The sequence below is a fragment of the Callorhinus ursinus genome, unplaced genomic scaffold, assembly GCF_003265705.2.
Source record: "Callorhinus ursinus isolate GAN/ISIS: 27379988/994484 unplaced genomic scaffold, GSC_fseal_2.0 scaffold42, whole genome shotgun sequence".
Taxonomy (NCBI): Eukaryota; Metazoa; Chordata; class Mammalia; order Carnivora; family Otariidae; genus Callorhinus; species Callorhinus ursinus.
The window spans coordinates 8722039-8747733 of NW_027397104.1; the positions used below are offsets into that span (position 1 = coordinate 8722039).

The 25695-nt window shown below is 34.3% G+C and overlaps 1 protein-coding gene across 1 annotated transcript in view; it reads right to left on the reverse strand.

Annotated features, from left to right (window-relative positions):
• Window positions 1-6354: 6354 nt before the first annotated feature.
• IFT74 (intraflagellar transport 74) overlaps window positions 6355-25695 on the reverse strand; it is an 86104-nt gene continuing 66763 nt past the window's right edge. The window contains exons 15-20 of the mRNA XM_025853011.2: window positions 24929-25026; window positions 23968-24094; window positions 13059-13222; window positions 12191-12316; window positions 8318-8378; window positions 6355-6669 (exon numbers count right to left, since the gene is read on the reverse strand). Of these exons, the coding sequence (XP_025708796.1) occupies window positions 6551-6669; window positions 8318-8378; window positions 12191-12316; window positions 13059-13222; window positions 23968-24094; window positions 24929-25026 (695 nt within the window). The 3' untranslated portion in view covers window positions 6355-6550. The remainder of the gene's footprint in view (window positions 6670-8317; window positions 8379-12190; window positions 12317-13058; window positions 13223-23967; window positions 24095-24928; window positions 25027-25695) is intronic.

The window sequence follows — 25695 nt, forward strand, 5'->3', positions numbered from 1 at the left end:
AAACTTAAACTGAATTCATGTTAGCTGTTATTAAAAATTACCCACATCTAGTGACATTTTCTAAGTATATGGAAAATAAGCAGTCATGATCCAGTTTTCATTATATAGTTATCCGAACCAGAAACTCACTATCACAGTATGAAATTAGCTTACCATAGGGATCTTTGAGACGATTCCAGTAGCCAAGGGGAAAAAATTTATTTAATTTGGCAAGCTGATATTCTCTAAACCTCTTGTAGAAGCAGAAAAGAAGAGATGCCTAGGCAAGACTGAACAGTGGACAAAAAGGTAGAGGAATTATGTGAAAGTGAGGTCATAAAATGCAAAGAAGAGAAAGTTTTAAGGAAGGAGTGGTTAATAATTTTAAAACCTACACAGAAATTTTACTAGAATACAACCCAAAGGAATCCATTAATTTTGGTAATTAAGGTATCATTGGTTAACAAAGCAGTTCTAGTGCAATAGAGAGAGCAGTGTTTGGAAGAGACCGGGGTGTGAAGTAGATCAGTCTTTTACAGACAACAAATGTGAAAGTAATGGGAAGAAGATGATGTGTTTCTATACTGAGAGGATAAAATCAATGGAGGAATGGCGAAAGCCAAAGGAGAAAGGGGATGATAGAAGATTAAGAAAGATTCATAAGTAATCTGCTGTGGATATGATAAGCACCAGGGGAGGAGTTAGCCTTGCACAGAGAGGGACCTTCTTTTAGAATGACTTAGAAACTATGCTCCTAGGACATTTGCTTCTGAGATGGAACACGTATGCTTCTGATAGGGAAGAATGGATACTGATGAAGATGTTTGTATGCAGGCAGTGGGGATGGGGAAAAGTTAAAGAAATATATTAACTACTACCTTATTTACATGGCACTTTATACATTAAAGCAATTTCACACACCTTAATTGCATAGGAATCTTATAATAACCCTGCAAATAGGCTCAGGGAGACTGGAATGAGTTGCCCAAAGGCCTTCAGCTGGTGAGCTACATAGGAAGAACTTCTTCAAACTCAAATGTCCCATGCCCTTTCAGTTATTTCAGTAATTATGTACAAGCAGAGGAGTAAGGTGGTGAAGGAAAGAGCCATGGGAACTATGTGACTAGCTTGAGTATTATGAAGGAATGGATCTTTTCAAGTAGGTGAGGGAAATCTTTGCAGTAATTAGATTTACAAAGCTCTTTCAAGGAAGAAGGCTTAAAGAAATGTCTAATCATATTTGTGTCGTGGATGCTTTCATCACAATGAAAGAAACAGAAATAAAGTCAGATTATTATAAGACATGGCAAAGGGTCTAACCCATGTGGTAGCTAAAATCCCAGGGACTTTCCTTACTGGGGTGTTTAGTACTAAGTTTCCTCTCATCATCATTTGGAAATGTCCTTTTTGTTTATATTAAAATTTCTGAGGGTGTGATCATACAATGTCAAAGCATTACTTGGTATGGACAACCAAACCAATAAATTCTTTTAAAAATTCTTTTCATCAGATCATACCCTAATTCTTACTGAGAAGATAATTAAGCAAATATGGCATCAATACGTGCCATGCTTGTTGAGGTTATTGTTGAGGGAGGGGGATGGCAGTACACAGGAGGGTCTTAAAGTATTTTAAGAATCAAAAGCCTGACAAATCAGAGTGTTTGGTAAGGAAATCCAATCTACGCTTAATGAAAAGAGAACCTTTGAATGTTTATTTTGTGGGGGACTTTCTTTTTTGGCTGAGATGGGGCACCTTGGAGATAATGTAGTTGTGGGTGGTTTTGCAAGAAGAGCCTTACTTATCTCTTATTACCTGACACTACTTCCAATTAGCTGTCTCTTAAGGTCTCTTATGAATACCTCTTATGGTCCAACCAGATACCTCAAGTGTGCCCTTGGAAAACGAAACAAGGCAACCAGACTTTTACAGCTTTACCAGACTCGCTTTACTGACTTTGTTATTTCTGGCAGGAAAAGGAACTGAGCCAAGGAACATCTTCAAAGGTAGAGGCCCCCAGGAGGGTAGGGCCAATTGGTAGTAAACGTCCATTTGGCCTTCTGGCAACTACAAGCAAGGGACATTATAAAGGCAAGAGCTCTAGTACACTGCAGGGATGCAGGTTTCATCCATCCATCTACTGTTTAACACTTTTGTTATTTCCTCCCAAGGGATGCTTGCTTTTCTCTGTAGGCTACATGGGAAGTTAGAGAAGCTGGAAAAGCAATTTTCTTTTCCTCTCCTTCTTAACCATTTCCCCTAATCCTGAGACACAGGTCTCTGCTTTGTCCTTGGCAGGGGGGATGGGGTGGGGCTGGTCAATCTCTAAGGCAGCCCTCCCCATCTCCAGTAAAGTTCACTTTAACAAGAAGCAAATTAAAGATAGAGGCTTTTTAAAAATGAACTATAGTTTCCTTTGATAAAAATCTAGGTTGAACTTATGGACTATATCAAATATTTTCACTTTCATGTCAGTCTGGGCTTCCTCTAATAGGGTAAATTTATCTGTTGAAAATGAAAACACAGAAAATGAGATAATATTTCAATTTGGTTAGAAATAGTTCTTTCTTGACCTTGTGCCAAATATAATTTTAACTGATTAAGTCTGCCTTTCATCCATGGTATCACCATATTGTTATCAGGGTAAGAATACTGTTTTACAGAAAGATTTGGAAATAAAACAAAAGTTAATTTTGAAAATCTCATTTTAGTTTTTTTTTTTTAAGATTTTATTTATTTATCTGACAGAAACACACACACACAGAGAGAGAGAGGGAACACAAGCAGGGGGAGAGGGAGAGGGAGAAGCAGGCCTCCCGTGGAGCAGGGAGCCCAATGCGGGGCTCAATCCCAGGACCCCGGGATCATGACCTGAGCCGAAGGCAGACGCTTAACGACCGAGCCACCCAGGCGCCCCTCATTTTAGTTTTTGTATTTCCCTTGTGAGAGACTTACCTTGTGTGCCTAAGCCTCTTTTAGGTAGCAGACCATTGAATTCTTAAGGACTCATGCTTCCTCCAAACTCTCTTGTACACTGAACTCTCTTATGGATATTATTGTCCCTTCTCTAACACAGCTTGTCCTTATGTGTAATTGCTGTGACAGAGGAAGACAGAGAAAATGATCACAGAACACCCCTGGTTATTATCAGGCAGATTATTTCTACACAGATTCTTCCTATTCCACTTAAGGTTATACAGTCAGCTTTTCAGAGCAATAATTCATTATGATATATTATGAGAGAAGATATTGAGGCAGCAAAGTATAATCTACTAACTTTTAAAAATAAGCATCAAGCATTAAACCTTCATTATTACAAAGCTATAATGAATATTTTTAAAATTCTATTTATTTTTATTAATAGATTTATTTTTTAGTATGAAACATATCCTGCATATTAATTAAAACACAATAAAGTTTCTAATTATAATAATGGAGGCAATTAGGTTTATTTAAAAAAAAAACTAAAACAAATGAGTTAGTGCATTGTCAACCTGAATAACACTTGCGTTGGTGAGAGGGCAGGGAAACAAGCACTCTTGCACACTGCTAATATCATGTTACCTTTCTGAAAGCCATTTGTGTCAAAAGCCTTGAATTCTGCATACTCTTTGACCCAATCTTATGATTAAGCCCTACTGTTTTATTTTACAGATGAAGAAACTAAAATTCAGAGACTAACTTCCCAAGGTCATATAACAAGTTAGTAAGGGAGTCATGATTGTCCAACTCAGTTACCTAATCCAAAACTTATGCTTAATTCCTACACCATAAACCGCATTGAATGAGGGATTCGTTTTTAGAAAATATCTGTATAATAGAATAATATGCATCAATTTAACATGCTGTACAAGAATATATAATATCATGGACAAATATATGCAAAATGATAAACAGCAAAAGTAAATTTAAGAATATGATCTTAATTTTATTAAAAATACGTAAGTACATAAATAAGAAATATGTTACAGATATATAGATGAACATCTAGAGAGACTAGGGACATGACAAATAATTTATTTTCTTCATTTTGTTACCTGTCTTTCCTAAATTTTCTACCTTTGCATTAAAAATTGTCTTTTTAGGCACACCTGGCTGGCTCAGTTGGTGGAAAATGTGAATCTTGATCTTGAGGTCATGAGTTTGAGCCCCATTTTGGGCACAGAACTTAATTTTAAAAATTGTCTTTTTAAAGATGTTCAATATCAGTTCTCAAACTGTGAATCTGTAATTTAAAGGCATAATGTACTTTTATCTGGAAAGGTAAATGAAAATGAAAGATATATTACTATTAAAATAGATGACAATAATGCTCTAGTAGTCCATCTTGGTTTCTTCTTACTTTAAGTCTAAATGTTCTAATTTCCTGGCAGGGAGATAGCAAAAACCATGGGAGCTTCTACTAACTGGTCTTTTATCTCTAGTGTGAATGGCATTATTCCATCAGAATGTGGTCAAAATCAAGGACTCCCCAGTTAGTGAAAATGAGATTCAAGAACTCATGTTTATTTATTGATGAAGGATAAGGATGGGAAAAACAAAGACTTGCTAACTTTCCCATGTTGATTTTCATTAGTAAAATTACTCAGCATGTTTGTTCAGTCTGCAGCTTCTTTCCATATGACTTACAAGGTGTTGTTTTAACAGGAATGGAACTCACTGAGCAATGTGACTGACTGAGGAAGAGCCGGTTCATGCAGATAGTAGCCTCCAGCTCTATCCTAGCAAAGAAATATTCTTGTTGGATTTGTTGAAAAGCTCTGAGAGGAAGGAAGAGACATTAGTGAGAATTTCCCTCAGATAACACAGGTTTTAGTTTAAAGAAATCCTGCTCAATTATGTTCTGCAAATATCATATATGAGTAATTTAAAACAGAGGTTGGAAACCTTGCTTTTTTTTTTTAAGAAAATTTTTTTTTCTGCCAAGCTTCTCATTCTTATAATGCAAACACGTATGTTTATTAGATAAGTCATTCTTCCTCCTACTTTCTTTCTGGGTGAAGATTGGGTCAGATCTAGTTCAATAACTGCAGAGTTGTCTTACTACCATACTTCTTTTCCACAGGTTAGAAGTACTAACTGTATATAGAACTTTATTTGAACTTTTGTTACATTTCTAAATATTATATGTACATGATAGATAATTTTGAACCAAAGTTTTTAGACCAAAAAGTCCAAGGAAGATTAAAACAACCATAATCCCACCACTTGGGGGGAAAAAAAAAACCCAAACCCTTAAATACTATATACTCTTCTTGATCTTATTGTATATTAGCATATTAAGGGCTCTTGGCAGTCAAGAAGAAAGAAAACAATTTACCTTTGTTACAAACCATGTTTTCCAAACTTCGACCATGAATCCTTTGGTAGCATAACACCTATTAATAAACTGAAGAACTCAAGATTTGAGGAACACATTTTTAGAATGCCACTTTAATGAATGTATCACTGTCCAGGATCTTCAGCCATATTAGTAATCTAGAGTTAAACAAAATGCTCACCCGTCTACATAATCTCACACATACTAAAGTTGAAGAGTTTATGGTGATATTTACTTCAAGAAAGCAACATGTATGGGTAATTTATAATATGTAAATTATATCTCAATAAAGCCCCCCACTTTTTAAAGAAACCAATATGTTTGTGTTTCAGGAATACTGAGAAGTGGAGTTACTTGATGAACATGAAATCAGAGCAAAAGGAGGATAGTTTTACGAATTATTTTATGCTGGCCAAGAGGACTTATTCCTGCCCACAAGAGAAGATACCTCTTTAGTTACTATAATATCTCCTAGATTTATACTATACAATTCTACCTCTTCTAGTTTTTCTTTTCAAATGTTCTGGCAATACAAAATTAATCTACTTACAGTCAAAAAGAGTGAATGTATACTCCAGAGTGGCAATGAACAGGCAACAGCCATTGTCTAAAACGGACTACCATAAGTGCATTTCTTTTAAACTTCATGTTTTTCCTAGTATATACACATGAAGAAATATTTTTAAAATTCAAAGGTTAAAGTTTTCAATTCTGAATCTTTAGGGATAACTGATATACAAAGAATATTTGTTAACCTGCAACTTTATATTCCCTAAAATACATCAAATATACCCTATTGAGAAATAAAGTTCAAAGCTAAACATCTCCCTGTCATTCTTACTTTTTCTAGAAGCAAAACTTCACAAGGTTGACATAAGTACTAAATCAGAATCTCAATGTATCCCTCTTAGCGTTGACATGTAAAAAAAATGATCTCATTTGCTGCCATAGATGGATTATACCAACTAAATGAATCTCAATGGCCACTTCTAGTTCATTTTTGGGTTGGTTGACACATTTTTATCACCCACACAAATACAAATATAAAAAGATGCTTTTCTGTATGCAAACTTTTTATTGAACTATTATACTATTTAAAATAGTATAACCTCTTCAAAGAGGTCACAAAAATTACAGAACTGAAAATTTTTAGGTAAAACTCTTCAAGGGTAAGTTATTCTTTTTCAGTCAGCTTATACAAAGTTTAGTAGCAAGAGCATACTACTATAGAGACCTGCAGTTGGTTCAGACTCAGTTTCTGCTCATGCTATGTAGAGCGTCCACGATGCTTTTATTGTACTCTGCAATCTGCTTGGTTACATTCTTCATAATTGACTGGTAATCACTCTCTCGACTCTTGGTTGCTATGACTAATTACATGAGTTAAGGGGGAACAGTGATCAACAAAAATAGTAATCCACTTTGGCTTAGGAACTAAATCATTTTTTTAATTTTTCTTATTGAAAGTTCAAAATGGTCAGAAAAAGCACAATTAGAATATATTAAAAAATATATATTAACAGATGAAGATCAATTAAAACCTAAAAGGCTAAGCAAAACTTGTTTCAAAAAAGTTCACCTTACAGTATAAGAGCTTTTTTAAAAAAAGATTTTATTTATTTGAGAGAGAGGAGCAGAGGGAGAGGGACAAGCAGACTCTGCACTGAGTGCGGGGCTCCACATGGAGCTGAATCTCACGACCCTGAGCCAAAATCAAGAGTTAGATGACTAACCTGACTGAGCCACCCAGGTGCCCGTAAGAGCTTTTTCATAGTTAATATTATGGATCTCAGTCTAATTTTGGTCTGAGAACAACTGAATGTTCAGAAGAACCATGTTCTCTAGAGTACCACACTGAATTTCAGAAGTCTCTAGAATTCAATCTACTTCAAAATCCCCTACTTTGTGTTGCATAAACTAAACCGCTGGACTAAAGCACATTGAGAATCTTTTGCTTTTAAACTGAGTAGCACGACTGCTGGGAATAGAGCCCCAAGCCCCAATGCATTTGATGTGGAAGTAAGCCGGGAATCCGTGCTGCCCTGAGCTGAAGTTTGGCAGTTTCCTAGAGGAGAATCTAAACTACCAATGACTCAGGAGCTACTTCTCCAAGCTAGAGATGTCCTCAAACGGTCAAAGAAGGGAACAGAAAATAACTTTTTGGGAAATGTTTCTTATAATTTCACAACACATATCCTCAACAGCTGCTTCCTCCTACATAATCACACAGAAAGATTAGCAAGAAGATGGGATTTAAGTACCACCCTGGTAGAAATTGAAGTTGAATTGGCTGAAACACAGATGAGCTTGAAAGTCAAATTTCTCAGGATACTACTTGGGCTTCCCTCCCTCTGCTGCCCAGATATCCAAGGTACAGTATTATAAGCAACAGCAATTATGAATATACATATATGCATGGTTTTATATAATTCTTTCAGTAGCTCTATGAGAAGGAAATATTAACTATATTTGAGATGACAAAATTGGGGTTTAAACAAATTAAATAAATTGCCTGAAGTCCCTAACCTACAAGTAGTAAAGTCAACACTGAAAATTCTGTGCACTTAAGTCACTATGCCACACTATGACTTTGTACAGTCTGCTTTCTATTGTTACTTTGGTATACACACACATACCCTAATTATTGTAGACTGGAAACTGAGTCTTACTCATTTATTCCCCACATAGTTTAGCTTGGTGTTTTGTACATACTAGGTATTTGATAAGTTGGTGTTAAATTTCATTTCATTTCATTTCTTTAAAGAAATTCTTACGAAAAAAAATCACTCTGGGGTGCCTGGGTGGCTCAGTCAGTTGAGCATCTGACTCTTGGTTTGGGCTCAGGTTATGATCTCAGGGATGTGAGATCGAGCCCTGCATCAGGCTCCCCGCTCAGCAGGGAGTCAGCTTGAGATTCTCTCTCTCCCTCTACCTCCCTACCCCCCCTCAAATAAGTGAATAAATCTTAAAAAAAAAAAAAATCACTGTCAAGTTCATTTGCTTTTTTTTAAAGGATACATTCTTTCATCACAAAATTATTTTGCTCATGGTGTTGCCACTTCCTCTCCAAATTTGTAAGCTAAAAAACACAAAATAAAAATGTTAAACAGTATCCATACTCAAAACAATTATACACGCTTTTAAGAGGATAAGAAAAAAAACATTCAATTTTAAATCTTATCAACTCCTTGCATTTTGGTGAGATAAAGCCATGGCAGACAAAAAGGAAAATTAGAAAGGATTAAACAACAGTAAATACATTAATAAATACAATGTTGAATTTGACAACAGGCTTTACTCTATATGTTTAATTGGAAAATATTTACAATATTTATTATGCCAATGAACATGCCAACTGAAAGACAATTTATGACTTTTCACTTTCCAAAAAGAACTTGAAAGAAAAGAATGGGACATGATGGGAATCTCTCCTTGAAATCTGGAAGTCTAATGCTACAAATGTGATATATATTCTAACACTGTCAAAGGTTCAACTATATAGGAGTAACTTCCTTATTTCCAGGGCTAAATTTCCTGTCTAATTCCAAAAGCTGTGATAAGAGCAGAGCTGCAGTGTGAAGATTGTAAGAGGGTTGGTAAAAAGCTGGCACTGTTACAATAATTTCTGCATCAACAGGAAGCTAATGTGGATATTATATTGATGGTTGCTTCCTCAGAAGACAATTTTACTGTTATAGAATTAAATTGTTTTTCTGATTTAATTAACCTTTTAACTCTGGGTTATAGTCTTTCTTTTTTAAGATGCCCATAGTATTTTTCCTAGGCAAAGGACTGTCTGAGAAATGAAACATTACAATAACATTCTGTGTAGACATTTCTAAGAGGTAATGGTCATTTTTAAGAATCTGATAACTAAAGCAGCATTAATACTTCTACTCTCATGTTAAAATTATTTTCAGGGTATATGTTCAGTGTTAATGTAGCATCCATCCCACTGTTTCCTCTAAAGAGATAAATCTAGGTATTAGGATAAATCCTAACTAATTAATTATGTAAACTGTATGTACTGTGAGTTAACACTATTAAATCAGATCTGGCTCCCCAGATAGGAACTCAAAGTTAAGATGGACTTAAGGAAGCAGTCAGCACTTTTTGGCAATAAATCTCTAATAACCTTTTGCAAAGTCAAGTACCAAACTTTTCCCCTTTGTTTCATACAAAGAGGTGGCCTTCTTAGAATGCAGACCTCTTAAGTGCTAAATGAATAATGCTATAAAAGCAACACTCTATCAGATGGTCAACTTCCTTATATATTATACATCTGTATTAGTGACTTGCCTTTAAACCTCCAAGAATATCTTGAAGCATGAAAGTTCCCCTACAACTTCCGTAAACAGTGTGTTGTATATATTCTTTATATATTTTGAATATGAACCCCTTATCAGATATTATGATTTGAAAACATTTTCTCCCATTCCATAGGCTGTTTGCATTTTGTTGATTGTTTCTTTTGCTGTGCAGAAGCCTTCTAGTTTGATGTGGGCATACTTATATATTTTTGTCTTTGTTGTTTGTGCATTTGATGTCATAACCAAAAAACTGTTGCCAAGACTAATGTCAAGGAGCTTTATCCCTAATGTTTTCTTCTAGGAGTTTTATAGTTTGTTCCAATATAAATATATTAAATGATATCAAATAAATAATAGCCATTCATCAAAAAGTCTATGTCAAAAAGCGGTTTTCGAGAAAATAGTTGCAAAAGGAGACCAGATTTTATTTGATCAATGGGGATTTCCAAAAGCAACAAATAATATAGAGAAGGATGGTAAATTGTGAGTTATGTTATGAATTCCTGTTATCAGTATAAGGGGTTAAGTATATGACTAGCACTTGATGTGGGAATAAATAAGTAGCCATTGACTGGCTCTAAGAAATTGTGTCTGTCAAGTGTTTTCCTCCTTATTCAGTGAAAAAGGAGAGCTGATATTCCATAAGCAGTATCAGTATTTTTTCCTAAGAATCATTTAAGACAATGGCCTCATAAACTTCTTAGATTTCTTCTCCAGTATCCATCCCCAATCTAAACAGCCTAGGATAATTTTGCCACTTAGAAATCTATATCTAGACCTGTTTATTTATGAAGTAGCGACAGAATAACTGATAAATCTAAATATGTAAAATAGTGACTTCTAAGCTTTTAGTAGTTGTGGCAAACTCTGATGAGATGTCACCCCTTACAAGATGAATATAAGGTATGTCTTTGTTTTTAAAATGGTAAATCCATAAAATGAAATAGTCATAAAAATATCAAAAAAGGAGCTTGAAAATATTTGTGAGAAAATGAATGTTTAAAGACTATATGCACAGAATTTCATTTTTTGTAAAAATAATATAATCAATATGGGTGTATAACTGCAAAGGAAAAAAGTTACAAGGATATTATACCAAAATGTTAACAATGATTGTCTATCAGGATCATGTTACCATTTAAAGAAAAGGAAGAATGCATTTAGCATTAATAAATCATAGTTGCAAACTGCTAATATATACTAATTAGATGAGATGATCAATCTTTATCTACTGATTTTGTACATGCCACACATGCTTCATTTAATCCTCCAACAAATACTTATTGAACACCTATTATGTGCCAACCACGGGCACAGTGTGGGGAGAAAGTGAACGAAACAGGTATCATCTCTACCCTCTCAGACAGGACACTCAATCTCTAAGACCTCCGACATTGTTCAGGTAATTCTATCAGGATAAATGATGTGAAAGGGGGGTATGTCTGTGAATCCTGTGTAAATAATCAGAAATGTAAATCAAGAAGTTCAAGGACAGAACTGCTTTTTACAGCATTAAACAGTTTTAAAACTAAAAATAACCTAAATGTCCAATAATATGAAACTGGTTCAGTAATTTATACTATATCCATTAAGTCAAATATTATATAGAATCATATTTTTAGGGGTGCCTGGGTGGCTCAGTCGTTAAGCATCTGCCTTCGGCTCAGGGCATGATCCCAGGGTCCTGGGATCGAGCCCCGCATTGGGCTCCCTGCTCTGCGGGAAGCCTGCTTCTCCCTCTCCCACTCCCTCTGCTTGTGTTCCCTCTCTCACTGTGTCTCTCTGTCAAATAAATAAATTAAATCTTAAAAAAAAAAATCATATTTTTAAAAGCTATGACAAGGCAAACTACTTATTAGGTATAGTTAATAATGAAAAACAAGTTTCCAAATAATATGTACAATATGATACCATTTCCATAAATATAAATAAATGTATACATATACATAAAAAATGTGTGTACATATAACATATACATATAGACTAGAAGGACCCCCACAAAAATGACAAGAATTAATTCTTCTGTGATATTAGTCATTAAGGTTTATTTTCTCTATTTGTGGTTTTTGTGAGTTAGCAAAGTTTCTCCATTAAAAATGTTTTAATTTTGGGGTGCCTGGGTGGCTCAGTCGTTAAGGGTCTGCCTTCAGCTCAGGTCATGATCCCAGGGTCCTGGGATCGAGCCCCACATCAGGCTCTCTGCTCAGCGGGAAGCCTGCTTCTCCCTCTTCCACTCCCCCCTGCTTGTGTTCCTTCTCTCGCTGTTGTCTCTCTGTCAAATAAATCTTAAAAAAAAAAGTTTTAATTTTGAAATTTGTAAAAGCTATTATCAGCCAATAGGCTGTGCCCAGAACAGGGCCTAGCACAGAGTAGTCCTTCAATACCGGTTTATAGAAGGAGAGCAAAAGTAAATTCATTCTAAGTGGAGATTGTACAGTCTGGCTATCTTCAAAGCACAAAGTCTGGAAGGATAAATAAAGCAAGTTAAAAAAAATTATTTTGGGGTGAAAATATAGATTAAAAACATGGGACAGATAGTTTAAAAACAGAAATAAATTTCAGATTCTTTTTTTCTTTTTACCTGAGAATGTGTCTCATTTTCTTGCAATTGTGTTTTTAGTGTCTCAAATTCTACGTTTAGCTTCTCCGTTATTTTCTTAAAGGCATTTCTGCGGGTTGTTAATACTGTTCTCTCCTGATGTAACTTCTAGATAGATCCAAATAGAAGTAAATAACAGACTTTAGCAAATATCTAGTAAGCCAATATAAATCATTTTTAACTTAAATAACTTCAATGATATTCTGGTAAATTCTACCAAGATTATAATTACTCTAAAACCTGTTTGTAAAAATATCTTTTGAGATATAATAAGCTAAATTAGTATTAACTGTATTAATAACTCTACTAAGGCTGCTATATATGTGTTCCTATCCAACCAAATTTACTTTAAATTAATGTAAATAGCAATGAAAAACCACTGATGAGTAAATCTTAAGGAGGGAAATTTCATAATTAAACCTGCATTTAACAAAGTTCATATTTGTTGAAATGCTCTTGCTTTTTCTTGCTTTGCCTTTTGTTTAAAACTTACATCTCTCTAAATTCCTCCTATGTAGGGCGCCTGGGTGGCTCAGTTTGTTAAGCGACTGCCTTCGGCTCAGGTCATGATCGTGGAGTCCGGGGATCGAGTCCCGCATTGGGCTCCCTGCTCAGCGGGGAGTCTGCTTCTCCCTCTGACCCTCTTCCCTCTCATGCTCTCTATCTCTCATTCTCTCTCTCTCAAATAAATAAATAAAATCTTTAAAAAAAATAAATTCCTCCTATATAAACATTTTAGCTTATATATCAAATAATCAACTGCAAATAATAAATTCTATGAACTACATATATATTAAATTTGATCAAGAAAAAACAATTTGAATAATTCTGTAAGACTGTTACCATTTACCTTTTTCTTTTCTTCACCTGATGATTTTAAAGCTGGCAAATCATTATATGTCTCCAGGTCAGTTGTCATTTGCTTAATTTTGCTTTTCAGAGAATGTTGTTCCTCAGTCATCTTACTTTCCAGAAGTTCCATTTTCTGTAGATCCAACTGTAGACGTTGACTATCTGAAACACAAGAAAATTCAAGACCATAGTTAGTCAAAACTTTATTCCTTTCACAGAGAAATGCAATGCAACCATTAAAAATCATGTCTTACAAGAATATCTGCAAAAGAAACATGTTTTACTGCAACCAGTGAGACAATACAAAGGTAAATTAAGAAAAAAAAATATTCATCTTCCAGGTAACCAACATAACCTGATGTATATCAGCCATATTTATCTCCATGCTCATACAAACATTTAAGAATGCACATAGGTGTAAATTTTCCTTACTTAATAACATATTATGAGATAAAGGCCCATTATTTTTAATAGGGGCATGAAAGCAAATTATGAAATGTTATGTGTGTGTGTGTGTATATATATGTATATACACATTTGAACAAAATTTTACAACTACAAATACAGTCAATTCTTATTACTTTGGTAGTTTTATTCTATAAAGTCACTGTAAATATTGAGTTAACAAATACTGAACTATTGCTCCTAGAGGGGATATAGGGTTAGGTTCCTGAGAGCCTCTGGTCATAGTATTTTCATCAACCAACTAACACATAACCTTGTTTTATGTGTATTTCTGTTTAAACACACCTTATTTAATATATATTTTTCATTCATTAACACTGAACTCAAGGCCAACTTTATGCCTGAATGAAGCTAATCTGTAAGGCACAATGCAGCCTTCTTGGGCTTAGGAACACAAGCCAACACTTCAGCAGTATGCTTGGGAGCCATTTTATATAGCAAAATCATGAACAAAAAGTACAAAAATATGGGGAAAAAATGGCACTAAATATGTCACATAAAGGATACTTGCTAATAGTGTGAGGACTAAAACAAGAAGATAGTGTTGCTTTATTTGACCTCTGCTGGGAATGCATGTCAGACAATTCACATTTTTGACTCTGCACACGTCCACAAATGACGGTGAAAGTGCTAAAAGTACTGATTTTGGGGTTACAAATTAATTATGGTGAGTAGGCAAATTCACAAATACAGAATCCATGAATAATGAGGACTGACTGTATAGATGTGTACGTGAAGGAGGGAGTGTGTGTGTGTCTCATACTTTGTTTTTAAAGTATGAAGCACCTACTATGTGCTAGGTGCTAAGAATATAATAGAAATCAACAAAAACATTGTTTTTGCTCAAAGAGCCATATTCTAGAGGTAGAACCAGTAAATATGCATTTACAATAAATTGGATAACTACTATGAAAATAGTAATACAGGGAGCCATGAGAGCATGTGGTACTGGTCAAGAGCGTTCTCTAAAGACATACCTTTTAACTGAGTAAGGCCTTAAGGATTAGGAATCAACCAAAGCAGGAAGAAAGTAAATGTGTCCCAGAGAACACAATCAACATGTGCAAAGTCTAGAGGTAAGAAAGTAAGAAAGCATGGTACATATGCACAAATAAGAGAAGTTCAGTCTGACTAGAACCCAAAGTTCAAAGTGGGAAGAATTTCAGTTCATGAAGGGCTTTTTAAATGAAAATAGAGGGAGTTGGAACTTTATCCTAAGGGCTATGAAAAGTAATCGATGGATTTTAATTTTTTTATTGTTATGTTAATCACCATATATTACATCATTAGTTTTTGATGCAGTGTTCCATGATTCATTGTTTGTTCATAACACCCAGTGCACCATGCAAAACGTGCCCTCCTCAATACCCATCACCAGGCTAACCCATCCCCCCACCCCCCTACCCTCTAGAACCCTCAGTTTGTTTTTCAGAGTCCATCATCTCTCATGGTTCGTCTCCCCCTCTGACATACTCCCCTTTTCTTCCTCGTAATCGATGGATTTTAAATCAGAATGTGGCATAATTAAATTTTAGAAAGTTCACTCCGGTTTCAATGTGGGCAATTAATTGGAAAAGCATTAATTGGTACAGGAAGACCAGTTAAATGTTGATTCAGTGATCTACATAAGAAATCTTAGACTAGTGTAGGGGATTTTTTCCCACTAAGCAATATTAAGTGCTTTCTGTGTGCCAGGCAAACTTCCAGGCATAGGGGATACAGCAATGAACAAAGCATATGAGAATCCCTATCCTTACAGAACCTATATTCCAGTGGAAGACAACTACATACATGAAATCTAAAGCTATCTCACATGGAAATAAATGAGGAAAAAAATGAAGGAGAGATGTAGAGGGACTCGAGAGATACTAGAGAACTTGACTGGATACAGTGGTTGAGCAAGAGGAGCCAATGGAGAGTCCCATTTCCAACTTGAGTAAAGGAGTGGATAGTAAGAAAGGCAGAGGGAGGTATCAACTTTTGTTTGTAGGAGGGACTGAGATGAAGGGTTCATGCCAACTTAGGATGTACTGTTCGAGTTACCTCAGAAACACCCAAATAGTAAACATGCCCACATGCCCATATATCGATATATGGGTCTGAAGCCCTGAGAGAAATTTGAAGATAGAGATTTTGAAATCATCAACATAGAGACAGCACCTGAAGCTATGGGAATGGGTGAAGTCATCAAGAGAAAAGGATTCATGACAGAACCTGTAAGAATAACAAATTTTTAAAGAATAAACTTATATGAAAGATCCCATAAAGGAGAATAAGAAATGACCAAAGAAATGAAAGAAAAATCAGAAACGATAGTGAAAAGACATTTCAAGAATAAAAGAGTGGTTTGTAATGCAGAATACTACTTAGAGATTTAAAACAAACAAACAAACAAAAAGACTGCAAAATACAACTTAGACTTACTGTCCAGAAAAACCTTGATGTATTTCCTGAGAAAAGATTTCACAGAAAAGAAAATGGGACCAAGAGGGAGAGGAAGGCTTTTAAAAATTTGGATGTGAAACTTCTGAAAGGGAGGGATGATAGCTGGGCAGAGAATACTTGGAAGAGGCTTTTTCTTTTTTTTCCAAGATGAAATATAAAAAAAAAAAGACTGGAGAATATATTGGCAAATGACATATCTGCTAAAGGGTTAGTATCCAAAATAAATAAGGAACTGATACAACTCAACACCAAAAACCCTCAAGTAATCCAACTAAAAATGGGCAGAAGACATGAACAGACATTTCTCCAAAGAAGGCATACAGGTGGTCAACAGACACATGACAAGATACTCAACATCATTCACCATCAGAGAAATGCAAAAACTACAATGAGATATCACCTCACACCTGTTAGAGGTGTGGCTAAAATAAAAAACATAAGAAACAAGTGTTGGTGAGGATGTAGAGAAAAAAGAACCTTGTGCACTGTGGGTGGGAATGCAAACTGGTGCAGCCACTGTAGAAAACAGCCTTAAGCATCCTCAAAAAGTTGAAAATAGAACTACCCTATAATTCAGTAATCACACTATTGGGTATTCACCCCCCAAAATACAAAAACATTAATTCAAAGAGATACATGCATCCCTGTTTATTGCAGCATTATTTACAATAGCCAAATTATGTAATCAGCCCAAGTGTCCATAGGTAGATGAATGGATAAAGAAGAAGAGGTGTGTGTGTGTGTGTATATATATATATATATATATATATATATATATAGAGAGAGAGAGAGAGAGAGAGAGAGAGAGAGGTGTGTATACACACACACACACACACACACACAATGGAATACTATCCAGCTATAAAAAAGAATGAAATCTTGCCATTTGCAACAATATGTATGCAGCTAGAGAGCATACTGATAAGCGAAATCAGTCAGAGAAAGACAAATACAGTATGATTTCACTCATATGTGAAATTTAAGAAAGGAAACAAATGAGCAAAGGGGAAAAAAGAAGAGAAAGAGACAAACCAAGAAACAGACTCTTAACTATAGAGAACAAACTGATGGTTACCAGAGGGGAGGTGGGTAGGGGGATGGGTTAAATAGATGATGGAGATTAAAGAGTTTACTTACTATGATGAGCACTGAGTAATGTATAGAATTGCTGAATCACTATATTGCACACCTGAAACTAATATAACACTGTATGTTAACTATACTGGAATTAAAATAAAAAGCTTAATAAAAAGAAAAGAAAAAAGACTGTAAAGATAAATACCAAAATTTAATAATCATAAACTCTTGATAGCGAGATTGTATTTAAAATTTTCTTATTTATCCTTTTCCGTATCTCCCAAATCCTCTATAATGAATACAAATAACAATAAGAAAACAGTATTTAAAAAATATTCTGTTCTGATAGAATTATACAATATCTACCTTATCTCAGAGACTTCTTAGTGTTGTGGTTCTGACTTTATTTTTTAATTTACTTTTAAATTTTTTAAAAAGATTTTATTTACTTGAGAGAGAGAGAAAGAACAAGAGCACAGAGGGAGAGGGAGAAGTAGACTCCCTGCTGATGAGCAGAGAGCCCAACGCAGGGCTCAATCCCAGGACCTGGGATCACAACCCAAGCCTAAGGCAGATGCTTAACCAATGGAGCCACCCAGGTGTCTCAAAAAAGTTCTTTTTTAAAGTGAAAGAAAAGTAATGGAGGGAACCAATATTATTGAGTACCTGAAATGTGCCTGGCTTTATGTTATCTCTTCTACTTTTCTTAACAGCCTTAGGAGGTAAATGTTATATGATGAAACTGAAATTTAGAAAGGTAATTTTTTTTAAAGATTTTATTTATTTGACAGAGAGAGAGAGGGAGAGAGGCAGGCAGAGGGAGAGGGAGAAGCAGGCTCCCCGCTGAGCAGAGAGCCTGACGTTCGATCCCAGGACCCTGGGATCATAACCTGAGCTGAAGGCAGACACTTAACTGACTGAGCCACCCAGGAGCCCCATCAGAAAGGTCATTTGCCCAAGGTCACACAGCCAGTCAGGCTTTGGTGCTGAGTGATATTCTTTTCTTTTCTTTTTGCTGAGTGATATTATCATGTTTATGAAAGGTTCATTTTTAAAACAGCAAATGTTAATGATTCAGAAAGATGCCTCAATGAGGAACAGTGAGCTATGAGAAAGGAACAGTAACACTTGCTCAATTTTGCTATTCAGACTTCCCCAGGCATCATTCTTTGTTTTGCTTTTCTTATAGCTATCCAAGTAAAATGTGATTAGAGCAAACTAAAAAATGGATACTAAAATGGAGCTGAAATACATATATGTATCATGCACATCCAGATGAAGATATCTGAATTCAAACCTGCCTAAGCTAGTTTCCCCTCTCCCATGTTCCCAGGGCTAGGTATGACAATAATCCTAACATCCCAAACAGTTACTTGTTTGTATACAGAGGCATGTAGTGATATACATTTTCATCCTTGAACACTTTGCTTTCACTTTACCTCTATTTTAAAGTAGGGATATGAATAGCCTCAGAAAAATATGGTGATATTTCAGAGTATTAAAAGCCAAATGTGAACATCTTTCTTTTATTACTTAGAGATTTAGGGGTGAAAGATTTTTATAATAAAAATAACAAAGTTTAATCTTATAGTGGGATGTATTATTCCCTGCATATATGTATTATTTTTCTCTGGCATTTTTCATTGTTTTTTCTTTATGTTGCATTTTTGCAGTTTAACTATGATGGACTTAGGTAAGGGATTTTTAATATCAATCATGTTTGGGGTTCAATGAGCTTCTTAGATCTGTAAAACTTGGTTTTTCATCAAATTTGGGAAATTTTCAGCCATTATTGTTTCTTCAACTATCTTTTCTCCCCTATTCTCTGTGCCTCCACTCCTTCTGGGACTCCAATTATATGTATGTCAGACTGCCTGAAACTGTCCCACAGATCATTTAGGTTCTGCTCATTTTTATTCCTTCTCCAGATTATATTATTTTTATTGACCCTCAAGTTCACTGACTCTTCACCTGGTTCTTTTTTGTAATTTTTATTTTTCTGTGGGATTCTCCATCTGTTCATCTGTTATGATTTTATTTTCCTTTAAATCCTTAAATATGTTTCTAAACACTTAAAGTCTTCTGTTAATTTCAACATATGGATTATCTTAGGTTTAATGTTTATTAACTGCTTTTCCCCTTGACTCAATTTTCCTATAAATTTTTATAGTATAATTGACACTTTAAATGACCTGTTGTAGAGATTCTGGATTATATTGTGCTCCTTTGAAAAGTGTTGACTTCCATTAAATGAGCAATAAACTTTGCTGAACTAAAACCCTAAACTTTTCTCCTTTGGAGTAGGCAGTATGTAAAATCTCTATACTCAGCTCTTTCAACTTCTAACTGCTGCTTTTTTCTAGACCTTCTAAAGTTTACCCAAATGCTTACATAGTTCACTGGTCAGATTAGGATCTGAATAGAGTTTATGTGTGGATTTTGGCACTTTGTTGCCCTCTTACCATGACGTCTCCCTCTATGTGGGGAGGGCATTAAGTTGGCTTCTTCATATAAAATTTAGCAAAATTTACTTGGAATTGAGTTTTATTATCTATACAGATTCTCTAATGGGAAAATCAAATACAAAGCTGCTATTAAACCTTCTTCTTCTACCTATGAAACCAGAGAGATTATGGATTAAAATATAGGTGTAAGGTAACATTACAGTAAAAATATGTTCAAAATTGAATGACTCTCTATGTATAACAATTATCATAGAGCATAAGCTATCAAATAGTTTTTTTAAGGCTTCAAAAGAGAGTGATTTAAGAAAGGAAGTTTTTCCCAACCAAATTGAAATTGGTATAATTAAACTTGAGCATTTCCTTTTGTCCCTTGAAGAGTCTTAAAATCCAACCATATTGACATATATGTTACAAAAAAACATATGGCTATATGGCCTTAAATGTTGTTGAGTGTGTTTTGTTTTGTTGGATTCATATCTCAACTAGGGTCGAAAACAATTAAAATGAAAATCAAAGTGCTAAATCAAAGTTACTGAGGCTTATGGTGTTTCAATGCTCCAAAAAGAAAATGTATGTAGCTTGTATATTTTGACTGTTCAGTGAAATGTTATTGAACTCTAACTGAAGTTTAATTTGAAGATCTATTAGGGACATACATTTAGGAGCTATACAAACTGCTTTTCCTAGAGAAAGGGAGAAGATGGCTGGTATAGGGTAAAGTTTATCTTCCTTTAACAGCAGGTCCCCTTGAAAAGCTACAAACTTCTCCAGGGGAAGAGACAGGAAGAGGATGCAGACTAGTTCCTTCTGATATGCTATGAAGTTGCACGGTTTACTAAGCAGTGTGTACACAGTAGCAAAGTCTCAGAAGGAACCACTTTGACACGGGGAAATGTTTCTGAAATATTCTGCCATCAGTGCATTTGTTTATTCCCTGGAGTTTCCTTTCCAAAAATATAAATAAAAACTATTGCTGACAGATTCCTTGCCTCTTTACTCATGCAATACACCAGTGTTTTGCAATCTCTTTTTTCCCCATTATTGTCCACCCCAAGGAGTCTTCTGTAGACTATTTTTTTCCTAATCACCACCCTCCCATGAAACTTGTACAGTGACCCTTTTGGGGGGCCACTAACCATTATATTCAAGATATTTTTACTCTCCCTCCAAGAAATAATTTTGTCCCTTTGGGAATAATATTGGCTCATTAAGAAACAGAGTACATGAAGAAAATCAACCCTACATAACCCCAATTTTCCTGATTTTAATTTTTAATTTAATTTTTAATTATATAGAATTTAATTTTTAATTATATAGAATTATATAAAGTCTATATAAATTCTATATGATTTCCAATTATAAATGCAAGAGCCAAAGGGAGGCAATTCACAAGTGGGAATGTAAAATTCATTATCTCTGAAAGGTGAACAAGAATAGTATAGACTTTTTTTTTTTTTTATGATTTTATTTATTTATTTGACAGAGAGAGAGACAGCGAGGGAAGGAACACAAGCAGGGGGAGTGGGAGAGGGAGAAGCAGGCTCTCCCTTGAGCAGGGAGCCCGATGTGGGGCTTGATCCAGGACCCTGGGACCATGACCTGAGCCGAAGGCAGACGCTTAACAACTGAGCCACCCAGCCACCCCGAATAGTATAGACTTCTTATGGCGACTTCTAGATACAAGAAAATTTTGATGGGGGATGGTGTTAAGAGAGGGAAAATAATTTATATGCTTGGTTTAAATTAATACTTAAAAATAACTGAGTAAATGAAATTAATCGTAGGGGCCAGAAAATTCAAACCTTAATAAGGAAAATATTCAGTAAAACCCTTATCATAGTAATAAACTCGAATAAAATTAAAGCCTGTTCTCATTCTTTTCAACCCTACATCACTGGAGAAAATATAATGACTAGTTTTTAAAAGGAAATGTAAACACAAAGTATAAAAGTATGAAAGGATCAAAGTCCTGATAATTGAATTCATTTCCTGGTATTGATATTTACTTTTTAAAAAATGTGTTTCTCAACAGTCATTATACAAAGACAGCTTAAAGGAGGCAAAAACTTTAAACTGAAATTGACTTTAGATAAATGAAAACCTTAAAACTACCATCTAAAACACAAAACAGATATTTCCTAGATGGAATAATTAAAGATAAAATTCTTTGGCTTATAGAAAGAAGAAAATAAAGATGTAAAAATACTCATATCTGAAAAGATCTCAAAGAGATATTTGCACACCCATGTTCACTAGAGCATGAATTACAATAATCGAGAGGTAAAAACAACCTAAATGTCATCAATGAATGAATAAAAAGTGTAATACATACATTCTATAGAACATTATTCAGCCTTAAAAAAAAGGAAATCCTGTCACATGTTACAACACTGATGAACCTCGAGGACATTATGATAAGTAAAATATCCATTCACAAAAAGACAAATATTGCATGATTCCACTTATAAGAGGTACTTAGAGTAGTTAAACTCATAGAAACAAAGTAGAATGTGGTTAGCAGAGGATGGAGATGAGAGGGAAATGGACAGTTGTTCAACGGGTAGAAGTTTCAGTTTTGCAAGATGAAAAAGTTCTAGACATCTGTTGCTCAACATTGTACTTACAGTTAATGGTTAAGATGATATATTTTATGTTATGTGTTTTTTATTACAATTAAAAAAATTCTGATAGTCAAACCAATAGTAGGTATAAATCAAATTCAGAACATAACTTCTCTAGTTTCTTAGCATATAAATTCAGATATACAAATAAAACTATAGCAAACAAACTCTAAATAAATCTTGGCAGATAAAATATACTTTATAAAATAACTATTGTCCACCCATATCATCAATCTAAATTCAACTGTATATTAATAACATTCAGCATACTTTTATAGGTCTATAATCCTTATATAAAACTCCCAGGTAACTGCATTTTAGAATGCAGAATTCTTCAGATTTTAGAAAAGTAATATAGCACATATATTATAACTCCCACAGCAGGGCTTAAGGCAGCATCCTGTCATCAAGTACATAACTATTTCTGCAGCAAAAATTATGAACAGTCACATTAGGTAGGATAATTAAAGACTATAAATAGCCTCATATCAGTTCAGGTCAGGTCAGGTTTTGCTGCCAGGAGCTTTTTAGATTTGGGAACTCCAGATAAATAAATATTGTGGATCCATTATTCCAATTCAAGAATCCCAACATTTTTAAGTTAGCAAATATTAATTCCTTTTTTTTTTTTTAAAGATCTTATTTATTTATTTGACAGAGAGAGACACAGTGAGAGAGGGAACACAAGCAGGGAGAGTGGGAGAGGGAGAAGCAGGCTTCCCACCGAGCAGGGAGCCTGATGCGGGGCTCGATCCCAGGACTCTGGGATCATGACCTGAGCCGAAGGCAGATGCTTAACGACTGAGCCACCCAGGCGCCGCAGCAAATATTAATTCTTTATTCCTCATAATTTCACTAACTGCCAGTGTAATTCCAGGTAGGAAAAAAAAACATGGCTAATTCAAAATCACCACACACCAGCATAAAAAAACACCCATAGTTAGAAACCATCAATTCAAGAACCAAAGATTCTATACAAATTTTGACTTTATCCTAAACTCTCTTTTTTCTTTTGAGTGTAGTTGACATACTACTCTTTCAGCTCTATTTTGTGTATTTGTTTTTAATCTCTATCTGCACTGTCCAAATGACAGCCATTAGCCACATTCGGCTTTTTAACATTTGACTATGTCTAGTCCCAAGTTGAGATGGGCTGTAACTGCAAAATCTCACTGATCATTTTTGTACTGATTACATGTTTAAACAATAATCTTTTGGATAAACTGATTAAATAAAAATATATTATTAAAATTCACCTGTCTGTTTACTTTTATAACCTACCTACTAGGAAATTTAAAATTATATATGTGGCTGGCATCACATTTCTGCTGTAAAGTGTTCCTCTGGTATCATGTCGGTTATAATGGCTGAAACTAATTATAATTAAAATATTCCTTCCTCGAGGATTCCTCTCCTAACTACTCAAGACTGGAGTGGATATGAACCCAATGTAATTCTATTGCTCCTTATCCTTCTATCATAGTACTGTTTCATTATATTTTAGTTGATTTTTGTCATTATTCCACCAAGCTGAAAGTTTCTTGAGGAAAGAGACTGGATTTTTTTTTTTTAATCTCTGTGTACCTACATTATAGCACAGGCATAGAGCAAGCATTCAGTAAATGTTAAAAATGAATCAGAATGTCCCAATGAAATACTATTAAGTTGATGTGAAAAGTCACACAAAATTCTGAGCCTATAAATGACTAGAGCAATAAGCAATCATAAATTATATTCTCAGCCTTTCAAAAATATCAACTAAAATGCCATTAAATTTTTAAAGTTTCAATTTGTTACAGAAAAAAACAGGATATTAAAATCTATGTTTTCTCACCTGAAGTCAAATTCCTAGCTGTACTTTGTGATTTCTGCATTTCCGTAGATTTAAAATTGAGATCATCCTGCATCATCTTCAGCTCTTGATTGGTGATAGAAGAGATCTGTTTCATACGATTTATATTCTGTATTTGTAGAGAAATAAAAATGGAAAAAATTCGACTGATTTGGTTCTCCAAGAAAACTCTTGGAAAACACTGCTAAACAGCTAGATGTTCTGAATCGGTATTCTTTTTTGAAATACATCATTTATCATGTATGTTTTATGTATGTTTAGAAAAATATAGTGAGATTAAAAGTCAGGTTTTTGCAATAAGGAGAGACTAAATTAAAGCTAATGTAAAAGAAACAATTCTGAATTTTATCTCACTGTAGAAGAAATTCAAATACACTCTTTTAAGAACTGCTTGGAGTCTTAAGACACATAGAATATTTAAAAGAGACTGCACATTTTTCCTTCTATTCCACCACTCATTAGTAGCTGCTCAATAAACATTTTTTTATGAATCAAGATATTCCTGGATAACCTATACTCTTGTAGGTTCTTAAAAGAAAAGAATCCCTTCTATTCATAATACAAATGACTGTGTAAAAATGTATCAACATTTTCCATTAGAACATCTAGATTTTGAAGTTTCTGTGCAAACGTTACTTCTCCAAGTTCAGATACGTTAACGATGGAAGAGTATCATAATAATTACTCTGAATTGGCCCCTTACTTACTGCTAAAAATTGACATTATACATATCTCATCCTTTTCCCCTATCATCCATAGCTGAATTTTGCTAGAAATACACAAATTAATAGCTTAAAGAAATAAAATAATAAGCAAGGGAATTTAAAGGAAACAGATTAAATGAACAGATGCAATAGTGAACCACTGCATTTTCTGAGCTGTATTTGGAAAGGTTATCATAGTAAAAATAATAAGGATGCTAAGACAGGTACATGGTACTCACTTTACTACAGTGCTCCAAAAGTGCAACAATGCTGGCTTCTATCTGTGCCTTCCTTTCCAGTTCCTGATTCTTGGTTTCAGCAAAAGTCTCAATAAAAGCTGCAGATTCAAAATATAATGAGAAGCTACTGTTAATGTAGTTAACACTATATAAGTTCTGATCTATAGATCTTAACAGTACTTTCTAGAAATTCAAAGCAAATTTTAAATTATCACTATGTAATCTTTTATTAACCCAAGGGTAATTAAATTACTCAATAAGAATATTTCTACATACTTTCAAGCTTTTAAAGCTTAATAGTTATGATCTTAATACAAATAAACTAAAGGCTAAAAATTCAGGCTCAGAAGTAACAGCTGATATTAAGGAGAACATAAAAAGTCTGTTTTTACAGATCTCCTTGATATATCTATAATTATTCATACTTACAATTAGCCACTAATTTTAATATGGAAAATAGTTGCTAATTACCTATTTCATCTGAAAATGAGTATTTTCTTTAAAATGTTGCATTAATCTCAACTAAGTAAATTAAATAATTTATTCACATTATAAATATTCTAAGAAATCTTCCTTTCTCTTGTCTAATACAGAATCAGTACATAATTTACTCTTTTTTATATTCTTAAGGCATTTCTATGGCTCTTTCAAAAATAAAAACTTACAGTTAAAATAACTTTACTGTTAGCAAGAAACAACGAATTAATTTTCAGATGATTTTTGGTCCTTGCTGAGTTTTTTTTTTTTTAAGATTTTATTTATTTATT